Source organism: Gopherus flavomarginatus, chromosome 6, assembly GCF_025201925.1.
Source record: "Gopherus flavomarginatus isolate rGopFla2 chromosome 6, rGopFla2.mat.asm, whole genome shotgun sequence".
NCBI classification, from domain to species: domain Eukaryota; kingdom Metazoa; phylum Chordata; order Testudines; family Testudinidae; genus Gopherus; species Gopherus flavomarginatus.
The window spans coordinates 139,273,854-139,292,282 of record NC_066622.1 but is presented as its reverse complement, the minus strand read 5'-3'; the positions used below and the strand labels follow the sequence as shown (position 1 = coordinate 139,292,282).

General features: G+C 57.5%; 1 protein-coding gene across 4 annotated transcripts; it reads left to right on the top strand.

Moving 5' to 3' along the window:
• Positions 1-206: 206 nt before the first annotated feature.
• Positions 207-17,593, top strand: MORN4 (MORN repeat containing 4). Of its 4 annotated transcripts, XM_050960512.1 has the most exons (7): positions 207-316; positions 978-1,116; positions 1,678-2,001; positions 13,879-13,976; positions 15,236-15,350; positions 15,947-16,056; positions 16,281-17,593. In XM_050960512.1, exons 4-7 carry the CDS (start codon positions 13,910-13,912, stop codon positions 16,427-16,429), a joined length of 441 nt encoding a protein of 146 aa, XP_050816469.1. In that variant the 5' UTR covers positions 207-316; positions 978-1,116; positions 1,678-2,001; positions 13,879-13,909; the 3' UTR covers positions 16,430-17,593. The 4 variants fall into 4 exon arrangements, with proteins under 4 accessions (XP_050816469.1, XP_050816470.1, XP_050816468.1 ...); XM_050960513.1 differs by lacking the exon at positions 978-1,116 and having other exon boundaries at positions 1,914-2,001; XM_050960511.1 differs by lacking the exon at positions 978-1,116.
• The last annotated feature ends 836 nt before the right edge of the window (positions 17,594-18,429 follow it).

The following is an 18,429-nucleotide window of genomic DNA, read 5'->3' as shown; positions in this document are numbered from 1 at the left end:
TGGCGCCATCAGGGTGGGGAAGTCTCTAGCCACTCACAGCAGTAAAGACTCCCGAGTAGAATCTTTGCCCCTCATAAAGATGGCGACTGGTGACAGGCCCTCCGAATCTGGCCAATGGGAAGCCGTGTTGCTCCGGGTTGTCATGGTAACAGCCAATGACACTTAGAGATAGGGTCGAGCGTCGCTGCCCGAGTTGCCGGGGCGGGGCTGCAGGCCGGGTGTGGGGGAAGCCGGGTGGTCAGCGGGGCTGGCGGCCGTTGATGGGGACCAGGACCGCCAGTGAGGAACGGCGCCGGTGGTGAAACGCGGAGTCCAGGTGGGGGCCCCGCCCTGTGTCGCCGGTTCGAGGAGTCCGGGGGGGAGAGGGTACAGCAGTGGGGGAGGGGTGCAGATGGGGGAGTAGGGTACAGGAGTGGGGAGGGGTGGGGGAGTAGGGTACAGGAGTGGGGGTGGGGTGCATGTGGGGGAGAGGTGGATGGGGGAGTAGGGTACAGGAGTGGGGGAGGGGTGGGGAAGTAGGTACAGGTGTGGGGATGGGGTGCAGGTGGGGGAGAGGTGGATGGGGGAGTAGGATACAGGGGTGGGGGTGGGGTGCAGACGGGGGAGTAGGATACAGGGGTGGGGGTGGGGTGCAGACGGGGGAGTAGGGTACAGGAGTGGGGGTGGGGTGCATGTGGGGAGGGGTGGGGGAGGGAGTAGGGTACAGGAGTGGGGGAGGGGTGGGGGAGTAGGTACAGGTGTGGGGATGGGGTGCAGGTGGGGGAGAGGTGGATGGGGGAGTAGGATACGGGTGGGGGTGGGGTGCAGACGGGGGAGTAGGGTACAGGAGTGGGGGTGGGGTGCATGTGGGGAGGGGTGGGGGAGGGAGTAGGGTACAGGAGTGTGGGGTTGGGGTGCAGGTGGGGGAGGGGTGGGGTTTGGGAGTCAGGGCTTCAGGGGGTGATTTGTGTGGGGTCACCTGAGTGACACTTTTCCAGAAGCTCATGGGGGGTGCATTGATCCAGCCTCCATGGATGGCAGATGAGGTCATTCCTCCCCAGGCTGTCCTAGCAAGGGGCACATCTGGGTCAGTTCACATGGATCTCTACTGCTGCCTGGCTCGGCTCGTTGGCTGGGGTGAGGAGTGGGTGCTGATTCAAGGGGGGTGGCTTGCTCTGAGTTACTAGCTGAGTTCTCGTGGTGCTTTGCCCTCTTGCATATGACAGCGTGGGGTGTCTCTGAGGCCTGTTGTAGTGGCAGGAGGGGCAGGTTGCTGCTGGAAGGACTGTTGCTTCCATTTTGCCAGGGGGTCTCAAGCTTTTTCTTTCTGAGGCCTCCCCAACATGCTGTACAAATTCCATGGCCCGTCCACACCACACCTGTGAAGCTCAGGCTTTGGCTTCAGCCCCAGGCGGTGGGGCTTCGGCTTTCTGCCCTGAGTCCCAGCAAGGCTAATGCTGGCCCTGCTCGCGGCCCCGCAGTGGGCCCTGGACCCCTGGTTGAGAACCATTGTATTAGACAATGACGGGCATGCACACACAGTGTAGATTCCATTCCACATGGCAGGCTTTTTGACCAGCACTTCCACCAAGCTGTGATTGTTCCTAGAGGTGCACGCCCCTTTCTGTGGGAGGCAGGACAATCCGTGGTCCTCAGGCAGCTCCATTTCTCCCTTCTCCATTACTTCCTCTCTCCCAGCCTTGGATCATGAATTCCAGTGTGATTTCTGGTGCCTGGATTCTGTGCATCTCCCTATGAAGCCATCCAAACCAGTGCTTCTCTGTATCCCATCCGCACCGCTCCAGGCCTCTCCTCCAGGCTGACGTGGGGCCTGTTAATGACCTCAGCCCGAGTGCTGGCTGTTAATGACCTCAGCAGAGAGCACTCAGTTCAATTACCGGCTTGGCACTGACTAAAGGCCATCTGTCTTCTAGACAAGAAGCCTCTGCAGTCTAGCTTTGGTCCTTCCCAACAATACATCCTGCTGGCTGAGGAGCTCTCTGGCTCTCAGCTTCCATGGAGGTAAGTGAGCGAGCGAGCATCCTCTCTCTCAGAGGTAGCAGCCCATCCCCGGCCCAGAGTGTGAAGCTGGTATGTTCCCTTTTTAAAAAACCAGGTAGCCCTTTCTCGTAGCTTGCATTGTAAGGCTGCAGCTTGAACTGTGGAGCTGGTCCCTAAGAGGGGAAGCATGGCTCGTGGGAGCTGCACACCAGGGTAGTGCTGCACTGTGGGTGCATCTCTGGCTTCTCTTGGTGCCATGACAAGCTGTGATGGTGCTGCCTGTGGGAGCCAGCTGAGGTCACTCAATCAAGGTGAACTGCAAACCAAACGGGGCAAACAAACCCCAAACGCTGGTGGTAGATTTACCAAGCCAGCACAAAACAGTGTCTGTATTACCTCACTGGTTACTCAGAATCCAAACAACGCTGTTCCCTTAAAGTACCCAGCCTCAGGCCTCTGTCCAGACACACCTGTCAAACATAGGATGATGATTCCTGAAAATCTTATCTCATCATACGAAAGAAAAGGTTCTTCCAATCCCAAAGGATCAGCCACACATCCAGGTCCAATTATAACTTAGATCTTACCCAAAATACACACTATTAGCCAATTCTTATTAACTAAGCTGAAATTTATTAAAAAAGAAAAGAGAGAGAGTTGGTTGAAAGATCAATATACAGACAGACCTGAATTCAATTCTTGAGGTTCAGGTACACAGCAGAGATGAGCTTGTAGTTGCCAAAAGTCCTTTTAGAAATAGTCCAGAGGTTACAGTCCAATGTCCATATTCAGGGTGACTCCAGTCAATGACTGGGGATCTCAATCCTTATGACTTAAGGTTTCCACCTCTTGAAACCCAAAGCAGATCTGAGATGAAGCAGGATCGTGTCCCAGGGTTTTTATACATTTCCAGAAGCCTTTTGGCCTGAGAAAACAATAAGCTTAACTCTCCTTCTCCCAAACATCCTGGCAATTAGCACAGGGGAATTTATCCATTAAACAGTTCAGATACAGGTTACCACAACCTTCAAAGAGACACATAGACAATAATACTATTTCCCTCAAGTATCTTCCTAAATGTTAATATTCCTTTTTTGATCTTTGAATCAAAGCTCTAGCAATAGACAAGACTTGTTTGCTGACATCCCAAGCCCTGAGCAAACACCTCCCCTTCTACCTCTAACAATGCCGGCTGCATTTCAAAGCTCTGTTCATGTACAGATCTTCCTAACCAGTCCTTAAGGTTCACCCATGGGGCAGGTCAGTCGGTGAGGTGAGTTAATTAACTCTTTCTAGCCCTGTCACCTTTTAATGAAATATTATATTACACTCATAGCGTCACACAAGCTCAGCATGGTTCTCCCAGGAACAGCTTTTTCCAAATGAGCAGCTGAGCCGCGATTTGAATGGTAACGCTGATTAAACGCACAGCCTCTCTGGGTGTTGGCTCTTGGTTTTGCAAATTAAACTAGAAGGCTAGTGGCACTTACTGTATCCTGGTGATTGGAATCGTGGGTTGGTGAGTAACTAAAGGGGAAAATGAGATGGAGAGGAGGCTGTGGAGGTAAGATATTAAAATCCCAGCGTGCTTGCCGTGCCTGCCCAAGCTGGGGGACCAGGGGAAACGGGTTCTGATTTTCACCACTGCTGCTGCCCTCTGAATAGAGCTGGCAGTTTCCCTCCCTAGGCTTTGGGAGGGAACAGAGAAACGGGGGAAAGGCTAAAGCCAAGTGGTTCTCACACTGCCAGCGTGCTCCTTGGGCTGTATATGGATTTGTGACACCTCTCCTGGCTACCTGGCATTGTCCTCTCCCCCCACCCCCCTCACAGAAATGAGCAGAGTGAAGTCATCTCTCTCCAGGGTAAAGTGCAGCTGGGACTTACAGACTCACTGACCTCTGAGCTGGCAGAGCTGTGTTCAACCCTCTCTCCATTCGCTTTGATACACACCTGGCTGTGTGCAAACATCCTGCCTCAGTGCTTGACGTGACTCTCCACTGGGGCATGAGGCATCTAGAACGGCTCAGCTGGTAGCTTGGCTGGCTGGGCCCCAATGGTTGGTTCTGCGTTGCTACTGACAGGATCTGTTTATACAGAATCAGTTTTTCCCTCAAAACCCAGCTGTGTCCCTGTGCACGTGCCATTGATGGGAGGGTTATGGGGCAGTTCTATGGACCACCACTAGGTGGGGCACAGTTCCCTCTTAGTTACCTTGGGACTTTGCAGATCCAGAACCTGACATTTGGGAAGACAGAAGCAAACCAGGCAGGTCTCCAGTTAATGTATTTTATTTACTAAATTCAGCACAAAGTATGGACGAGTCACATTGAGCAAGTGGGTTAGTAGCAAGCTGTGATGGAGTAGGGGCTGTCTGGGTGGGGGATGGGAGAGCCGGGGAGGACTTTAGGTGAGGGACAGGACCTAGGCCTGTAACCTGAGCCCGGTAGGGGGGGAGGGGTGTCAGCACCTTTTGCCCAGGAAGCCAGACAAAGGAAGGGGCTGGTTGGAGGGGAGTTAGTTTTAGTTTCGGTTTTGGGCTGGGTGGTTGGAATTCAGGGAATCCTAAGCTGGGATCCAAACACCCTGAACCCCCAGAAGGACTCGATGGAGGGGTTCTGGTTGTGCCTACAAGCTCTGCTGTAACCTGCATTCCTGTTGTCCAATAAACCTTCTGTTTTACTGGCTGGCTGAGAGGCACTGTGAGTCCCAGGAAGAGGGGTGCAGGACCGGACTCCCCGACTCTCTGATTGCAGGAGCAGTCCCAGGGGCGGAGGAGTCTGCAGCTTGACCCTGGCAGAGAGGAGGTGACCTGGAAAAAGGGCTGGTGCACGAGGGGTCTCCCTGGAACCGGTGAGAAGCGGCGAGCACATGACGTTGAGTGGCCAGCAGGGAGATGTATGCTAAGCACCTTAAGAAAGACCTGGTGGAGCTGTGCAAGCAGAGGGGGCTGCGCATTGGGAGGTCCACCAAAGAACAGCTAATTGCCCAGCTGGAGGAAAAGGATCACTTGGGTGAAGCGAGCTCGGTCCCTGAGGGAAGGTGCCCAGCGGACGCAGCGTGGGCCCCGGGGCCTGACATGGCTGGGAGGAGCCAGACTGCTGCCGAGGACACCCCGAGACCCTACCCACCTATACCTAGGGGAGGGATTCGGAGAAGCCCAGTGAATACCGAGGGCACCCTGAGCCCGGCGGCCAGCAGGGGATCCTCCCAGCGGAGCTCCCCGTCCCTGGAATGAATGCGGATGGAATATGACGGGGAGCTGAGACGGGAAGAGCTCGAGTTAAGGAGGCAAGAACTGAAGGAGCGGGAGAACCAGCGTAAACATGAGGAGAACCAGCGCCAGCGTGAGCTGGAGGAGAAGGAGAAACAGCGTAAGCATGAGCTGGAACTGGCCCGGCTGAGAAGCAGCGGGGCCCCGGCTGTGATGAGTGAGGGGGGGATTGAAGCCTACAAAGAGCTTTGATAAGCACTTCCTGGCCTGGCGTAAGGAGGGGGAGGACATAGATACCTTCCTGACGGCCTTTGAGAATGCCTGCAAGCTGCACAGGTTGGCCCCGCAGACAGGATCTCATTTCTCACCCCCTTACTGGACTCCACAGCCGTGGAGGTGTACAGCCAAATGAAAGGGGCGGAGGCAGGGGACTACGAGCTGTTCAAACAGGGCCTGCTCTGCGAGTTTGGGCTGACTCCTGAGATATATCGGAAAAGGTTCCAGAATCAGCGTAAAACCCGTGAGGTCACATACCTACAACCGGGCGCAGGGGTATGCCCGCAAGTGGACAGCTGGGGCCCAAACTAAAGGGGACCTGCTTGACCTATTCATACTGGAGCACCTGTACGAGCAGTGCCCGTCCGACCTGAGGCAATGGTTGATGGACCAGAAGCCGGAGAACCCGCAGCACGCAGGCCAGCTGGCTGACCAATTTGTGGACAGTCGGGCAGGGGATAACAGGGAGGAGTCTCGAAGGAGCAGACCTGCCTCAACGCAGAGAGAGTGTCACCATGGGACCTCCCAGCGGGGGCCTATGGAGAACCCCCACCAAAGGGGAACATCCAGCGTCAGGTCCATCCGACCCACGAGACATGGGCTCCTATCACTGTGGCCAACGAGGCCACATACGGGCCCAGTGCCCCAAGATCAGGGACAGACCGAGCAGACCCAACCCACAGAGGGTTGACTGGGTAAAGACCCAGTCGGATGAGGGGCAACATTCCCAGGAAAGGGGGGCTGGCAGCGTACCACCTGTAAACGAGGGAAGAGGGCCCCAGGTCAGCTCCTCTGGGGGGCTGGATGCTCCAGGCTCTGGGTTTTTGGTTTACAGGGTGAGCGCGGGGCTGCCCCTCCGGAAAGAGTGCCTTGTTTCCCTGGAGGTAGATGGGAGGAAGGTCACTGGGTACTGGGACATGGGCACAGAGGTGACGCTGGCCCGGCCCAAGGTGGTGGCCTCAGATCAGATGGTGCCCAACACCTACCTGATCCTGATGGGCGTTGGCGGGACCCCATTCAAGGTGCCCGTGGCGAGGATACACTTGAAGTGGGGGGTCAAGGAGGGCCCCAAGGACGTGGGGGTACACCCACATTTGCCCACGGAGGTGTTAATGGGATGGGACCTCGAGGACTGGCCAAGTAACGCCCGGGGTGCCCTGGTCATGACCGGTAGTCAGAGTCGGCGAGGGGCACTGCGCCCTGACAATGGGGAAGGTACTCTGCCTGAGGCGCAGGACCCTAACCTGGTGGGGAGGGAACGCCCAGGGACATGGCTCAGAGAGGCTGCGGCCTCAGACCCAGCCAGCGAGAGAGAGCAGGTCCCCATCCCTGTCCCAGCTGCTGAGTTCCAGGCCGAGTTGCAGAAAGATCCCTCCTTGCGGAAGCATAGGGACCGGGCTGACCTCAGTGCGGTACAGACCATGAGGAGAGTTGCAAGGAGAGGTTCCTGTGGGAGAAGGGGTTCCTGTACCGAGAATGGGCTCCCCCAGGGGAAGTAGAGTAATGGGGGATCAGGAGGCAGCTGGTGGTTCCCCAGAAGTTTCGCCACAAGCTGCTGTACCTGGCCCATGACATCTCTCTTGCAGGGCACCAGGGAATCCGGCGCACCAGGCAGAGGCTGCTACAGAACTTTTACTGGCCTGGGGTCTTTACCCATGTCCGACAGTACTGCCAATCCTGTGACCCCTGCCAGAGGGTGGGGAAGGCCCGGGACAAGGGGAAAGCGGCTTTGAGGCCTTTACCCATCATAGAAGAACCTTTCCAGAAGGTGGCCATAGACATAGTGGGACCTCTCAGCAAGACGACCTGGTCGAGGAAAAAATACATTCTGGTGGTGGAGGATTTTGCCACTCGCTACCCCGAGGCGGTGGCCTTGTCCTCTACCGAAGCAGACACCGTGGCAGATGCGCTGCTGACCATTTTCAGCTGAGTGGGGTTCCCCAAGGAAGTCTTAACGGACCAGGGGTCCAACTTCATGTCGGCCCTGCTCAGGTCCTTATGGCAGAAATGTGGGGTCCAGCACAACTGGGCCTCAGCGTATCACCCCCAGTCCAACGGGCTGGAGGAAAGGTTCAACGGGACGCTGAAGATGATGCTAAAAACATTTATGAACCAGCACCCACAGGATTGGGACAAGTACTTACCTCACCTGCTGTTCGCGTACAGGGAGGTACCCCAGGAATCTACCGGGTTTTTGCCTTTCGAACTGTTGTATGGAAGGCGGGTAAGGGGGCCCCTAGACCTGATGAGAGACGAATGTGAGGGGAAGGCCACTCCTGAGGGAGAGTCAGTGGTGGAGTTTGTCCTGACCTTCCGGGAAAGACTTGCCAAGCTCATGGGCCTGGCCAGGGAGAATCTGGCCCGAGCCCAGAGGAAGCAGAATGTCTGGTATGACCGCACGGCACGGGCCCGCACCTTCGCCACCAGGGATCAGGTGATGGTTCTCATCCCCGTGAAGAAAAACAAACTCCAGGCCGCCTGGGAAGGGCCCTTCAAGGTTATCAAGCAACTAAATGAGGTAAACAATGTGGTGGAGCTGTCAAACTGGGCACATCACCGTCGGGTGTACCATGTGAACATGATGAAACCATACTATGACAGGGGGAATGTGGTGTTGGCCGTGTGTGGACATTGGGAGGAGCAGGGAGATGACCCCTTTGTGGATCTATTCCCGGGGACAAAAGCTGGTTCTCCCCTGGAGGCGATTCCCCTCTCTGATCAGCTGACCCTGGCCCAGCACGCTGAGATCAGAGAGGTTCTGCAGCTGTACCGACAGCTGTTTTCCAACCAGCCTGGACGCACTAATTTGACTGTCCACCGCGTGGAGACCGGGTCACATCCCCCTATAAGATGCTCCCCTTTTCGGGTCACCGGGAAAACTGCCCAGGACCTAGAAAGAGAGGTCAGGGACATGCTGGCTTTGGGGGTGATCCAACCATCTTCCAGCCCTTGGGCCTCGCCAGTGGTGCTGGTCCCCAAAAGGGATGGGTCGATCCGGTTGTGTGTAGACTATCGAAAGCTCAATGCCATCACTGTATCTGATGCCTACCCCATGCCCAGGCCTGACGAGCTCCTAGACAAGCTGGGAGGTGCTCAGTACTTCACCACCATGGATCTTACAAAGGGCTACTGGCAAGTGCCGCTGGACGCAGATGCCAGGCTGAAATCGGCCTTTATCACCCCTCTGGGGCTTTATGAGTTTCTGACCCTGCCCTTCGGCCTCAAGGGAGCACCAGCCACCTTCCAGCGCCTGGTGGATCAGCTGCTGCGGGGGATGGAGAGTTTTGCCCTGGCGTATATTGACGACATCTGCGTCTTTAGCCGGACCTGGGAGGACCACGTGTCCCAGGTTAAACAAGTGCTGGACCGACTCCAGGAGGCTGGGTTAACCGTAAAGGCTGAGAAGTGCAAGGTGGGGATGGCTGAAGTATCTTACCTGGGCCATCGGGTGGGGAGTGGCTGCCTGAAGCCGGAACCAGCCAAGGTGGAGTTGATCAGAGACTGGCCTGCTCCCCAAACCAAAAAGCAGGTCCAGGCCTTTATTGGGATGGCGGGGTACTATCGAAGGTTCGTGCCCCACTTTAGTGCCATAGCCGGCCCCATCACTGAGCTGTGCAAGAAGGGGAAGACGGACAAGGTGGTCTGGAGCGAGCAGTGCCAGCAGGCTCTATGGGTGCTGAAGGAGGCTCTGGTTAGTGGCCCAGTTCTGGCAAACCCAGATTTTGACAAGCCCTTTATGGTGTTCACTGACGCCTCAGACACGGGACTGGGGGCGGTGTTTATGCAGGAGGATGAAAAGGGGGAGAGACACCCCATCGTGTACCTGAGCAAGAAGTTGCTACCCCGGGAGCAGAACTACGCGGCCATCGAGAAGGAATGCCTGGCCATGGTGTGGGCCCTTAAGAAACTGGAGCCATATCTCTTTGGGCGACACTTCACCGTGTACACCGACCACTCTCCCCTGACCTGGCTGCACCAGATGAAAGGAGCCAACGCCAAGCTCCTGAGGTGGAGCCTGCTCCTGCAGGACTATGACATGGACCTGGTCCATGTGAAGGGAAGTGCTAACCTGATAGCGGACGCATTGTCCCGGAGGGGGGGTGTAATAACCTTAGTCCCAGATTTGGACCTTAGCGTCCAAAATATGGGGGTTAGCATGAAAACCTCCAAGCTTAGTTACCTGCTTGGACCTGGTACCTGCTGCCACCACCCAAAAAATTAGAGTGTTTTGGGGCACTCTGGTCCCCCTGAAAAACCTTTCCTGGGGACCCCAAGACCCAAATCCCTTGAGTCTCACAACAAAGGGAAATAATCCTTTTTCCCTTCCCCCCTCCAGGTGCTCCTGGAGAGATACACAGACACAAGCTCTGTGAATCCAAACAGAGTGAATCTCCCTCTCTGTTCCCAATCCTGGAAACAAAAAGTACTTTCCTATTCCCCCAGAGGGAATGCAACATCAGGCTAGCAATCCAACACACAGATCTCCCCGATTCCTTCCTCCCACCAATTCCCTGGTGAGTACAGACTCAATTTCCCTGAAGTAAAGAAAAACTCCAACAGGTCTTAAAAGAAAGCTTTATATAAAAAGAAAGAAAAATAAGTACAAATGTTCTCTCTGTATTAGATGATACAACACAGGGTCAATTGCTTAAAAGAATATTGAATAAACAGCCTTATTCCAAAAGAATACAAATCAAAGCACTCCAGCACTTATATTCATGCAAATACCAAAGAAAAGAAACCATAGAACTTACTATCTGATCTCTTTGTCCTTACACTTAGAAACAGAAGACTAGAAAGTAGAACTACTTCTCCAAAGCTCAGAGAAAACAGGCAGCCAGAAAACAAAGACCTTAGACACTCAATTCCCTCCACCCAAAGTTGAAAAAATCCGGTTTCCTGATTGGTCCTCTGGTCAGGTGCTTCAGGTGAAAGAGACATTAACCCTTAGCTATCTGTTTATGACAGGGGGCCCTGAACTTCCCCAGGTCACTGGGCAGAGTGACCCCGCTCAGTTCAGTCTCGAAGGGGGGAGAGATGTGATGCAGTAGGGGCTGTCTGTGTGGGGGATGGGAGAGCCGGGGAGGACTTTAGGTGAGGGACAGGACCTAGGCCTTTAACCTGAGCCAGGTAGGGGGGGAAGGGTGTGTGACGTTATGAGTATAATATAATATCTCGTTGAAAGATGACAGGGCCAGAAAGAGTTAATTAACTCACCTCACCGACTGACCTGACCCATGGGTGAACCTTAAGGACTGGTTAGAAAGATCTGTAAATCAACAGAGCTTTGAAATGCAGCTGGCATTGTTAGAGGTAGAAGGGAAGGTGTTTGTTCAGGTCTTGGGATGCCAGCAAATGAGTCTTGTCTATTGCTATAGTTTTAATTCAAAGATCAAAAAAGGAATATTAGCATTTAAGATGATACTTGAGTGAAATAGTATTATTGTCTATGTGTCTCTTTGAAGGTTGTGGTAACCTGTGTCTGAACTGTTTAATGGATAAATTTCTCTGTGCTAATTGCCAGGATGTTTGGGAGAAGGATAGTTCAGCCTATTTTTTTCTCAGGCCGAAAGGCTGCTGGAAATGTATAAGAAGCCTGGGACACGATCCTTCTTCATCTCAGATTTGCTTTGGGTTTCAAGAGGGGGAAACCTTAAGCCACAAGGATTGAGATCCCCAGTCACTGACTGGAGCCACCCTGAATATGGACACTGGATTATAACCTCTGGACTATTTCTAAAAGGACTTTTGGCAACTACAAGCTCACCTCTACTATGTATCTGAACCTCAAGAATTGAATTCAAGTCTGTATGTGTATTAATCTTTTAACCAACACTCCCTCTCTCTTTTCTTTTCTAATAAATTTTAGCTTAGTTAATAAGAATTGGCTAATAGTGTGTATTTTGGGTAAGATCTAAGTTGTAATTGGACCTGGGTATGTGGCTGATCCTTTGGGATTGGAAGAACCTTTTCTTTTATATGATGAAGTAATATTTTTAGCAATCATCATCATATCTGACAGGTGTGTCTGGATGGAGGCCTGAGGCTGGGCACTTTAAGGGAACTGCGTGGTTTAAACTTCTAAGTAACCAATGAGGTACTACAGAAGCTGTTTTGTGCTGGCTTGGTAAATCTAAGTATTGGAATAACCACCAGCGTTTGGGGTTTGTCTGCCTCGTTTTGTTTGCAGCTCACCCTGATTGAGTGACCTCAGCTGGCTCCCATGGGCAGCACCGTCACAGGGTGTCAGCACCTTTTGCCCAGGAAACCAGAGGAAGGAGGGACAAAGGAAGGGGCTGACTGGAGGGGAGTTAGTTTTAGTTTCGGTTTTGGGCTGGGTGGTTGGAATTCAGGGAATCCTAAGCTGGGATCCAAACACCCTGAACCCCCAGAAGGACTTGATTGAGGGGTCCTTGTTGTGCCTACAAGCTCTGCTGTAACCTGCATTCCTGTTGTCCAATAAACCTTCTGTTTTACTGGCTGGCTGAGAGGCACTGTGAGTCCCAGGAAGAGGGGTGCAGGACCGGACTCCCCCACTCTCTGTGACATAAGCAAATTCATGTAACGATCTGGGTTATTTAACCCAACAGCTCCCTCTAAGCTCTGTGTGATACTGGAGGAAGGCAGCTGTCCTGCATAGCAGTCAGCCCCACGGGAGCAGCGTTATGAATCTCGGCGCCAGTCGATAGCTTTGTTCCTGTTGAATAGTGTGATTCAGGGAGGGCCAAAATCACCCCCCAGCCAAATCTACACCCGATTCCATGTTGGCTGGCGTTCTGTTGGGATGTTTAATTTACAATTCAAATGACAAATGTAGGTGAAACCCAAGGGATTTCTCAGGATTAAACATACAGCTCCTACCCCCGGAGATGTGCGTACGACCTCCTAGGCAAGGAGGTTGTTTCCCTTAGGGCAGTCAGGAGTTTGAGAGCTGCTGTACAGGTGCCACTCTCACCTAACTTCTCTGGGGCCCAGCCCTACTGCATGCCTGTGTACTCGCTGCTAGCCAGGTGCTGGAGCTTAAACCCTACGTGCTTGAAGGTGGGGGTAGCGGCAACCCTCTGCTGTACATTGGAAGAGAAGCGCAAACCCCGAAGGTTGCTACTTGTGCAGGATGGTTGTCATGACTCTCGGTTGGTTCAGCCGCGGGAAGTCGAGCTGGGGTAATACCCAGTGCTTTTATCACGGACTCGGAAGTTCTTGCTGGCTCCTAGAGGTTACTTGCTGGCAGGGTCAAAGCTTAGTGGCTGTCTATGGCTAGACTCCTGCCCTTCCCTGGCCAGCTGGGAGGCTGGGGGAAACACAAACCTCTCTCCAGGCACGATGGCATCAGGTGGCCAGAGACTGCTGGACAGGAGCAGCCAGGACAGGCAAGCAAAAGGTGGCCTGGCTGCCTTCTCCCCTTTGGAAGCCCCTCAGTAAATCTGAACGGGGCCCTCCTCACCCAAGATCACAGGATCACCAAAAGGGCTTGATTAGGTCTCCCTTATGCAAATAAGGCCTACTCACTACAGACATTGCAGGCCCCAAATCCAACAGTCTGTCCAGGCAGTCAGCAGGTCCCCAGGTATTTTGAGGCTCTGGAGTCATGGATCAGGCGATCGGCCTATCTCAGCTGGCCTATGACAGTCAACTCCTGAGTCATTCTAGCAGAGAGCTGACGCTGAAATGCTGGGCAAATCCGGCTCCCAAGCTCGCTCAGCCGTGCAGAGCGCGACATGGCATACACCTTCCCCCAGCCCCTGGTATTCAGCAGCTCAGCTGTGAGCAGAGTTCTTTGATCCGCAGAATCCAGCGGAAGGTTAGTCTGACTCGGAGCAGGAAGTCCTGTCCTGCTCAGCTCCCAAGCCGGAGTGCCATCTTTCTCTGCAGGGAGCGCCTTAGCCTTCCTGCTTGCGCAGGGGATAGAGGTCTGTATGGTCACATGGCTCGGTCCTCCCCCCATCTAGGCAGCTGCCAGCCCATCTGTGAGGCTGCAGCATGGCGCTGGAAGAGGCAATGTCAGGGGCTGCTGCCAAGGTGAGGCTGCTGGCCCAAGAGGGCTCAGCCCCCAGCCATCTCCTGACTAGCATAGAGGGCATCTCCTGGCAGGTCAGGCCTAGTGACAGGCCTGAGAGAGGCCCTGGGGTTGGGAGGAGATCCAAAGGGAATGGAGAAGTGCTGGCCGGTGCTAGGCAGAGCCTTGAGGGAGAGGCCCTGGAGCTTGCCCTGGGTGTGGAAGGCGGGGAGCTGGGGGGAAGGGACGTGCTTTCGGCAGAGGGAGAGCTTCCCGCAGCATGCTGCCTGGCCTGGAGCAGGGCACTGGGCACAATGGCAAACATCATGGCCTGGGCCCTGCACATCCAGCTGGCTCCCAGCCCTGTGTTACCCCCAGTGCCTGCTGGGTGTTCTCACCTGCCCCTTCCTTGCAGGTGTCGTCTTGCCTGCCCAAGAGCTGGCACCATGACCTTGACCAAGGGCTCCTTCACCTACTCCAGTGGGGAGGAGTACTGCGGGGAGTGGAAGGAAGGTGAGCAGGGCACAGCTGGCCCATTCCATTACCCTCCCTTGGCTCCACACAAACGGGCTGCAAACAACCCTTGGCATCTGTGCTGGGCACAGCCTGCTAGCCTCCTCTGCGGGCAGGGCTGGGAGTGGCACCTGCGCCAGTCCGTCCCACAGGTTGTATGGTGCCCTCTTCCCAGGGCTGGGCCTGGCTGGCTAGGAGAGGGGAGCCTGCCCCTCCCTACGTGACAAGGCTCCCAGTGCCAGGCCCTTAAAGAATCAGGAACCCAGGTTCTCCCCAGACAGCATCTGCGCCTGCCCTCCCCGGGCCCCTGTCTGCTCCTCAACTCCTGGGACAGGGCAGCCTGATCTCCCGCCTTCCCCCTTGGCCTCAGCCCATTACACTGGGGAAGAGGACCACTGGCTGCCAGGGAGCCCTGTCCCTGTCGGTGTTGGGGCTGCTCTCTCTGAGGAGCTGGGTATGCTGTGAGGAGAGCTGGGTCTCACTCCAGCTGCTGAGCAGCACTGCCAGACACTGCCCCCGGGGTCCCAGCCCCACTGGCAATTGCCATTGCTCTAAGGGAAGAGAGCAGGCCAAGTGACCTTGGGCCTGGGGATTCCTGAGCTGCGTGTGCCAGCCCAGGCAGCCCTGCCATGGCACAGGGAAAGCTGGCAGCAGCCCTGGAGCAGCCTGCGTTTGGGGATGTCTGCCCCAGCACTCGGCAGCTTCCTGTCAGTGTGGATCGTGAATGTGCCCTGTCGGGACCCTCCTGTGTCCAGGTGGATGGCAGCTGCCTTCCCCACGTGTGGATTGGCCCCGGGCGGTGGGGGGCGAGAGAGGCTGCTGTTACAAAGTCCAAACACTCCTGCCCCACTGGCCTGGGGAGCTGACTGCGCAGAGCCCAGCCATGAAGACAAGCTGCCATCCCCTGAATCTCTCAGGCTCCCTCCTGCCTGCCCCTGGGCACCGGCAGGCCAGCAGAGCAGCTGTGAGTGCTGGGGTTCCTGCGCTGTGTGGGGACAGATACTGCGCACAGATGGACCCACTGGGCCCCAGCTGTGCAACATCCTGCCTGGGAGCAACCTGAGCCTCCCTAGCTGGGCCAGCGCTGGGAGCCAGCTTAGTCCTGGGTTTTCCCGTATGGGCCCGTGGAGCCCAAGTGAGGCTCCTGCGACCCCCAGCAGCGCCCTGCCCAAGTCCCTCTGATCCCCTTTGGGGGCTGGGCGCTGGGGCCCCTTCCCTGGCTGCGGGCACTGGTGACGCTGCCTGCTCTTGTTGCCTAGGCCGCAGGCACGGCGTTGGCCAGCTAATGTTTGCAGATGGCGGTACCTACCTGGGTCACTTTGAGAATGGGCTCTTCCATGGCTGCGGGGTGCTCACCTTCTCCGATGGCTCCAGGTAGGTATGGCGCCTGAGCAGCCTGGGGAGCTTGGGGCAATGGCTGGTCTCGTCCACGGGGACTGGGGATGGCTGAGGGGTGCTGGTGCTGAGTTGTGTGTCTCTGCCCTCCTGCCCCACGGAGACCCTCTCCTCTCTGCTCCTGCTTACCCCACACCCTCCCCCTGCAGCTCTGGAACCTGTGGGTGCTGCTCCTCCGTCAGCCTGTGTGGGGCGCAACCATACTCCCTCCCTGCAGGGCTGCTGCAGACTGGCACTGCCAGCCCCTGCGGGTCCAGGGAGTAAGAGCGCCCCAGTGTCCCATGGCTGAGCAGCCGCGAGGCTGGGGTGGGTGTGCTGGGGGGGCCTGGGCGGGGCGCCTGACGCTGTGGGGCGGGGGCTGGCGCTGGCGAGGAGCCAGATGCGGTGCGAGCGGGGAGCCTCACGTGGCGGGGTGCCTTTGGGGAACCTGTGGGTGGGGGAGGGTGCAAGTAGGGACCCTCAAGTGGTGGGGCGCCTGTGGGGGGCCTGCAGGGCATGGGAGGACGCAGGTGGGGAGCCTGACACTGTGGGGAGCGAGCAGGGGAGCCTGACGCTGCGGGGCTCTGTCTGCGCAGGTACGAGGGGGAGTTCGTGCAGGGAAAGTTCAATGGCGTCGGAGTTTTCACACGCTACGACTCGATGACCTTCGAGGGCGAGTTCAAGAGCGGGCGTGTGGACGGCTTCGGTGAGTCCCAGCAGCCCCAGCAAGCAGCCGCAGCCCCTCCCAGCAAGAGCAGCAGGACGAACAGCCTGGGCAGAGGCAGGCAGGCAGGCCTGCTCTCCAGCACAACCCCCGTTCTCCTCTTGGCCCCTGCTGCCCCGCTCCTAGACCCTGCTCTCCCACCGCCCTGCCCCTCCCTCGTGTGTGCAGCTCCCTTCCCCGTGACTCCCTGCTCTTCCCTCCCCCAGGGCTCCTGACCTTCCCCGACGGCTCCCATGGGGTGCCCCGCAGTGAAGGCTTCTTTGAGAACAACAAGCTGCTGCGGCGGGAGAAGTGCCCAGCCGTGATCCAGAGAGCTCAAAGTGCCTCCAAGTCCGCACACAACCTTCCGGCGTGACCGTGCTGCCATGGGACTCCGCTGCCCACCCGTGGCCCCTCCTGCCGCTGGGGGCAGGAGCTGCAGTGCCCAGGCAGGCCGGGGAGGGGTGTTGGCAGAGCCAGTGTGCCTGCTCGTCACGGGCCCCAGCATGGCTGGCTGCCTCCCTCCTGCTGGCTAGAGAACATCCTCCGAGTGCTCACGTCCTGGATCCTGGGGGCTCTGAGTGCTGCCCCCCACTGGGGGGAGACAGGAGACCCCCTCCCCTAGGGCTCTGCTCGCTGCCTTGGGGCCCTCCGTACAGACCCCTGGCACAGCCCCCGCGGCCAGTCCTGTTGCTGGGCTTTGTGGGGCAGTGGAGGGGGCAATCTGCCAGGGCCTTGGTGCCCATGGTTAGCAGGGGATGCAGCTGGGAGCTGCTGCACCTGTGTCCCCGAAGCCAGGCATGCCCAGGCGGTGCCCCCCAAGCTCAGCGGGAATAGTGCCCGTCCCCAGCAGGGTGCTGACCCAGGCCTGACTTCGATAGTGGGATGTGGCCGTGGCAGGGAGCTGGTATCTCCCTGCCCCTTCTTGTTCTGATGCTGGGGGCAGGGCAGGGCCCCTCCTCCCTTGCTCTGGGTGTCCTGGCCCCATGGCCCCTGCCTCCCCCTCAGCTCTCCCAAGGGCATCTGGCCTGAGCAGGCCCAGGGCTCCTCCCAGCCATGCCCTGGGCAGCGAGACTTGGCCTCTCTGCATCCTGGGGGCTGTCTGGTCACTAGTGCCTTGGCACAGGGTCGGGCCAGGGCTGTGAGCGCTGAAGGGCTCCAGGGGGCGCGTGGGTCTGCACCGCCTGGCCTCCATTCAGCCCTAGTGAGCACCGGGGTGCAGCCTGGCAGTGCCAGTGTCGGGGGCTGCAGGCCTGGAGGGCAAGGAAGAGCAGGGGTTGAGGGGGGAGCCAGGGCTCATGGGGCAGGATGGGGCGCACCAGCAGAGCTGCACACAGGGACCCCCCCCACCCCCCGCCTGCCTGTCTGCGGTGTCGGTTCTCTGCTGGGAGCAGTAGCCCTCACTCCTGACGCTGGTGCGGGGAGTCCGGGGCCTGGCCCGCCTGGGGGCCGTATGAACAGCGCCGGCCATGCTGCTGCTGCCCTCGTGCCTTGTTGTGTCCTGCCCCCAGGGCCTCGGCGAATAAACCATGTTGCCAAACCTGCCCTGCTGTGTGTGGTTCTGTGAGGTGAGCTGGGGCCGGGCCTGTCCCTCCCTCCTGTCATCCCCCAGCCCAGGGAGGGCGACCCCCAGGGGTTTATACCCCCCAGCCTTTCCCAGGTTTGAGCAGGGGGAGGGACTCAGGACACACCCAGAGCCTTGGAACAAAGGGGCCCAGGAGCAGAGTGATGGTCCAGCCTGGGGCAGGGTCCCGCCAAGGCAGCAGTGCCCTGGAGCCCTGTTCAGAGACCTCGGTAGTCGTGTCCTGGCCCAGTTCCGCCTGCTGGCGCTGGGCTCCAGATGCCCCACGCTGGCTGGCCGGCCACTCAGTGCTCCAGTGGGGGGGCACTGGGCAGCGGGGCAGGACCTTGTCTCTCCCGGGGTAGTGCTAAAGCCCAGCCCCAGGGGGGAAAGGGCAGTGTGCTGGGGCAGGGCCCTGATACGCTGGCATAGCCCTTCCCTGCCCTGGCTAGCCCTGCCCCTCCCTGGGAACTGGCGTGTGCCTGCCCAAGCTCCCTGGTCCTGCCGAGAGAGGATAATGCCTTAGTGTCACCCCACGCCCCCCCCCCGGCCAGGAGGCATCTCCAGGGAGCAGCGTGCCTCCTCCAGGGTGCAGGGGCAGCTCCACCTTCTCTGAGTGAGGAGGGCAGAGGCGGGCGCAGTGCAGATGCCAGGGGTTTATTGACAGCTCACGGTGCACCAGGGACGCTGCCCCTCCCGACTCCCCACCCCCCACCCTGCATGGGGCTGCCCGGCACCGGGACTGCCAGACCTCTCCAGGGAAGTGACGGGGGTGGGAGGGGGAAGGGTGGCTCTGGGCCCACGCAGGGGTTGGA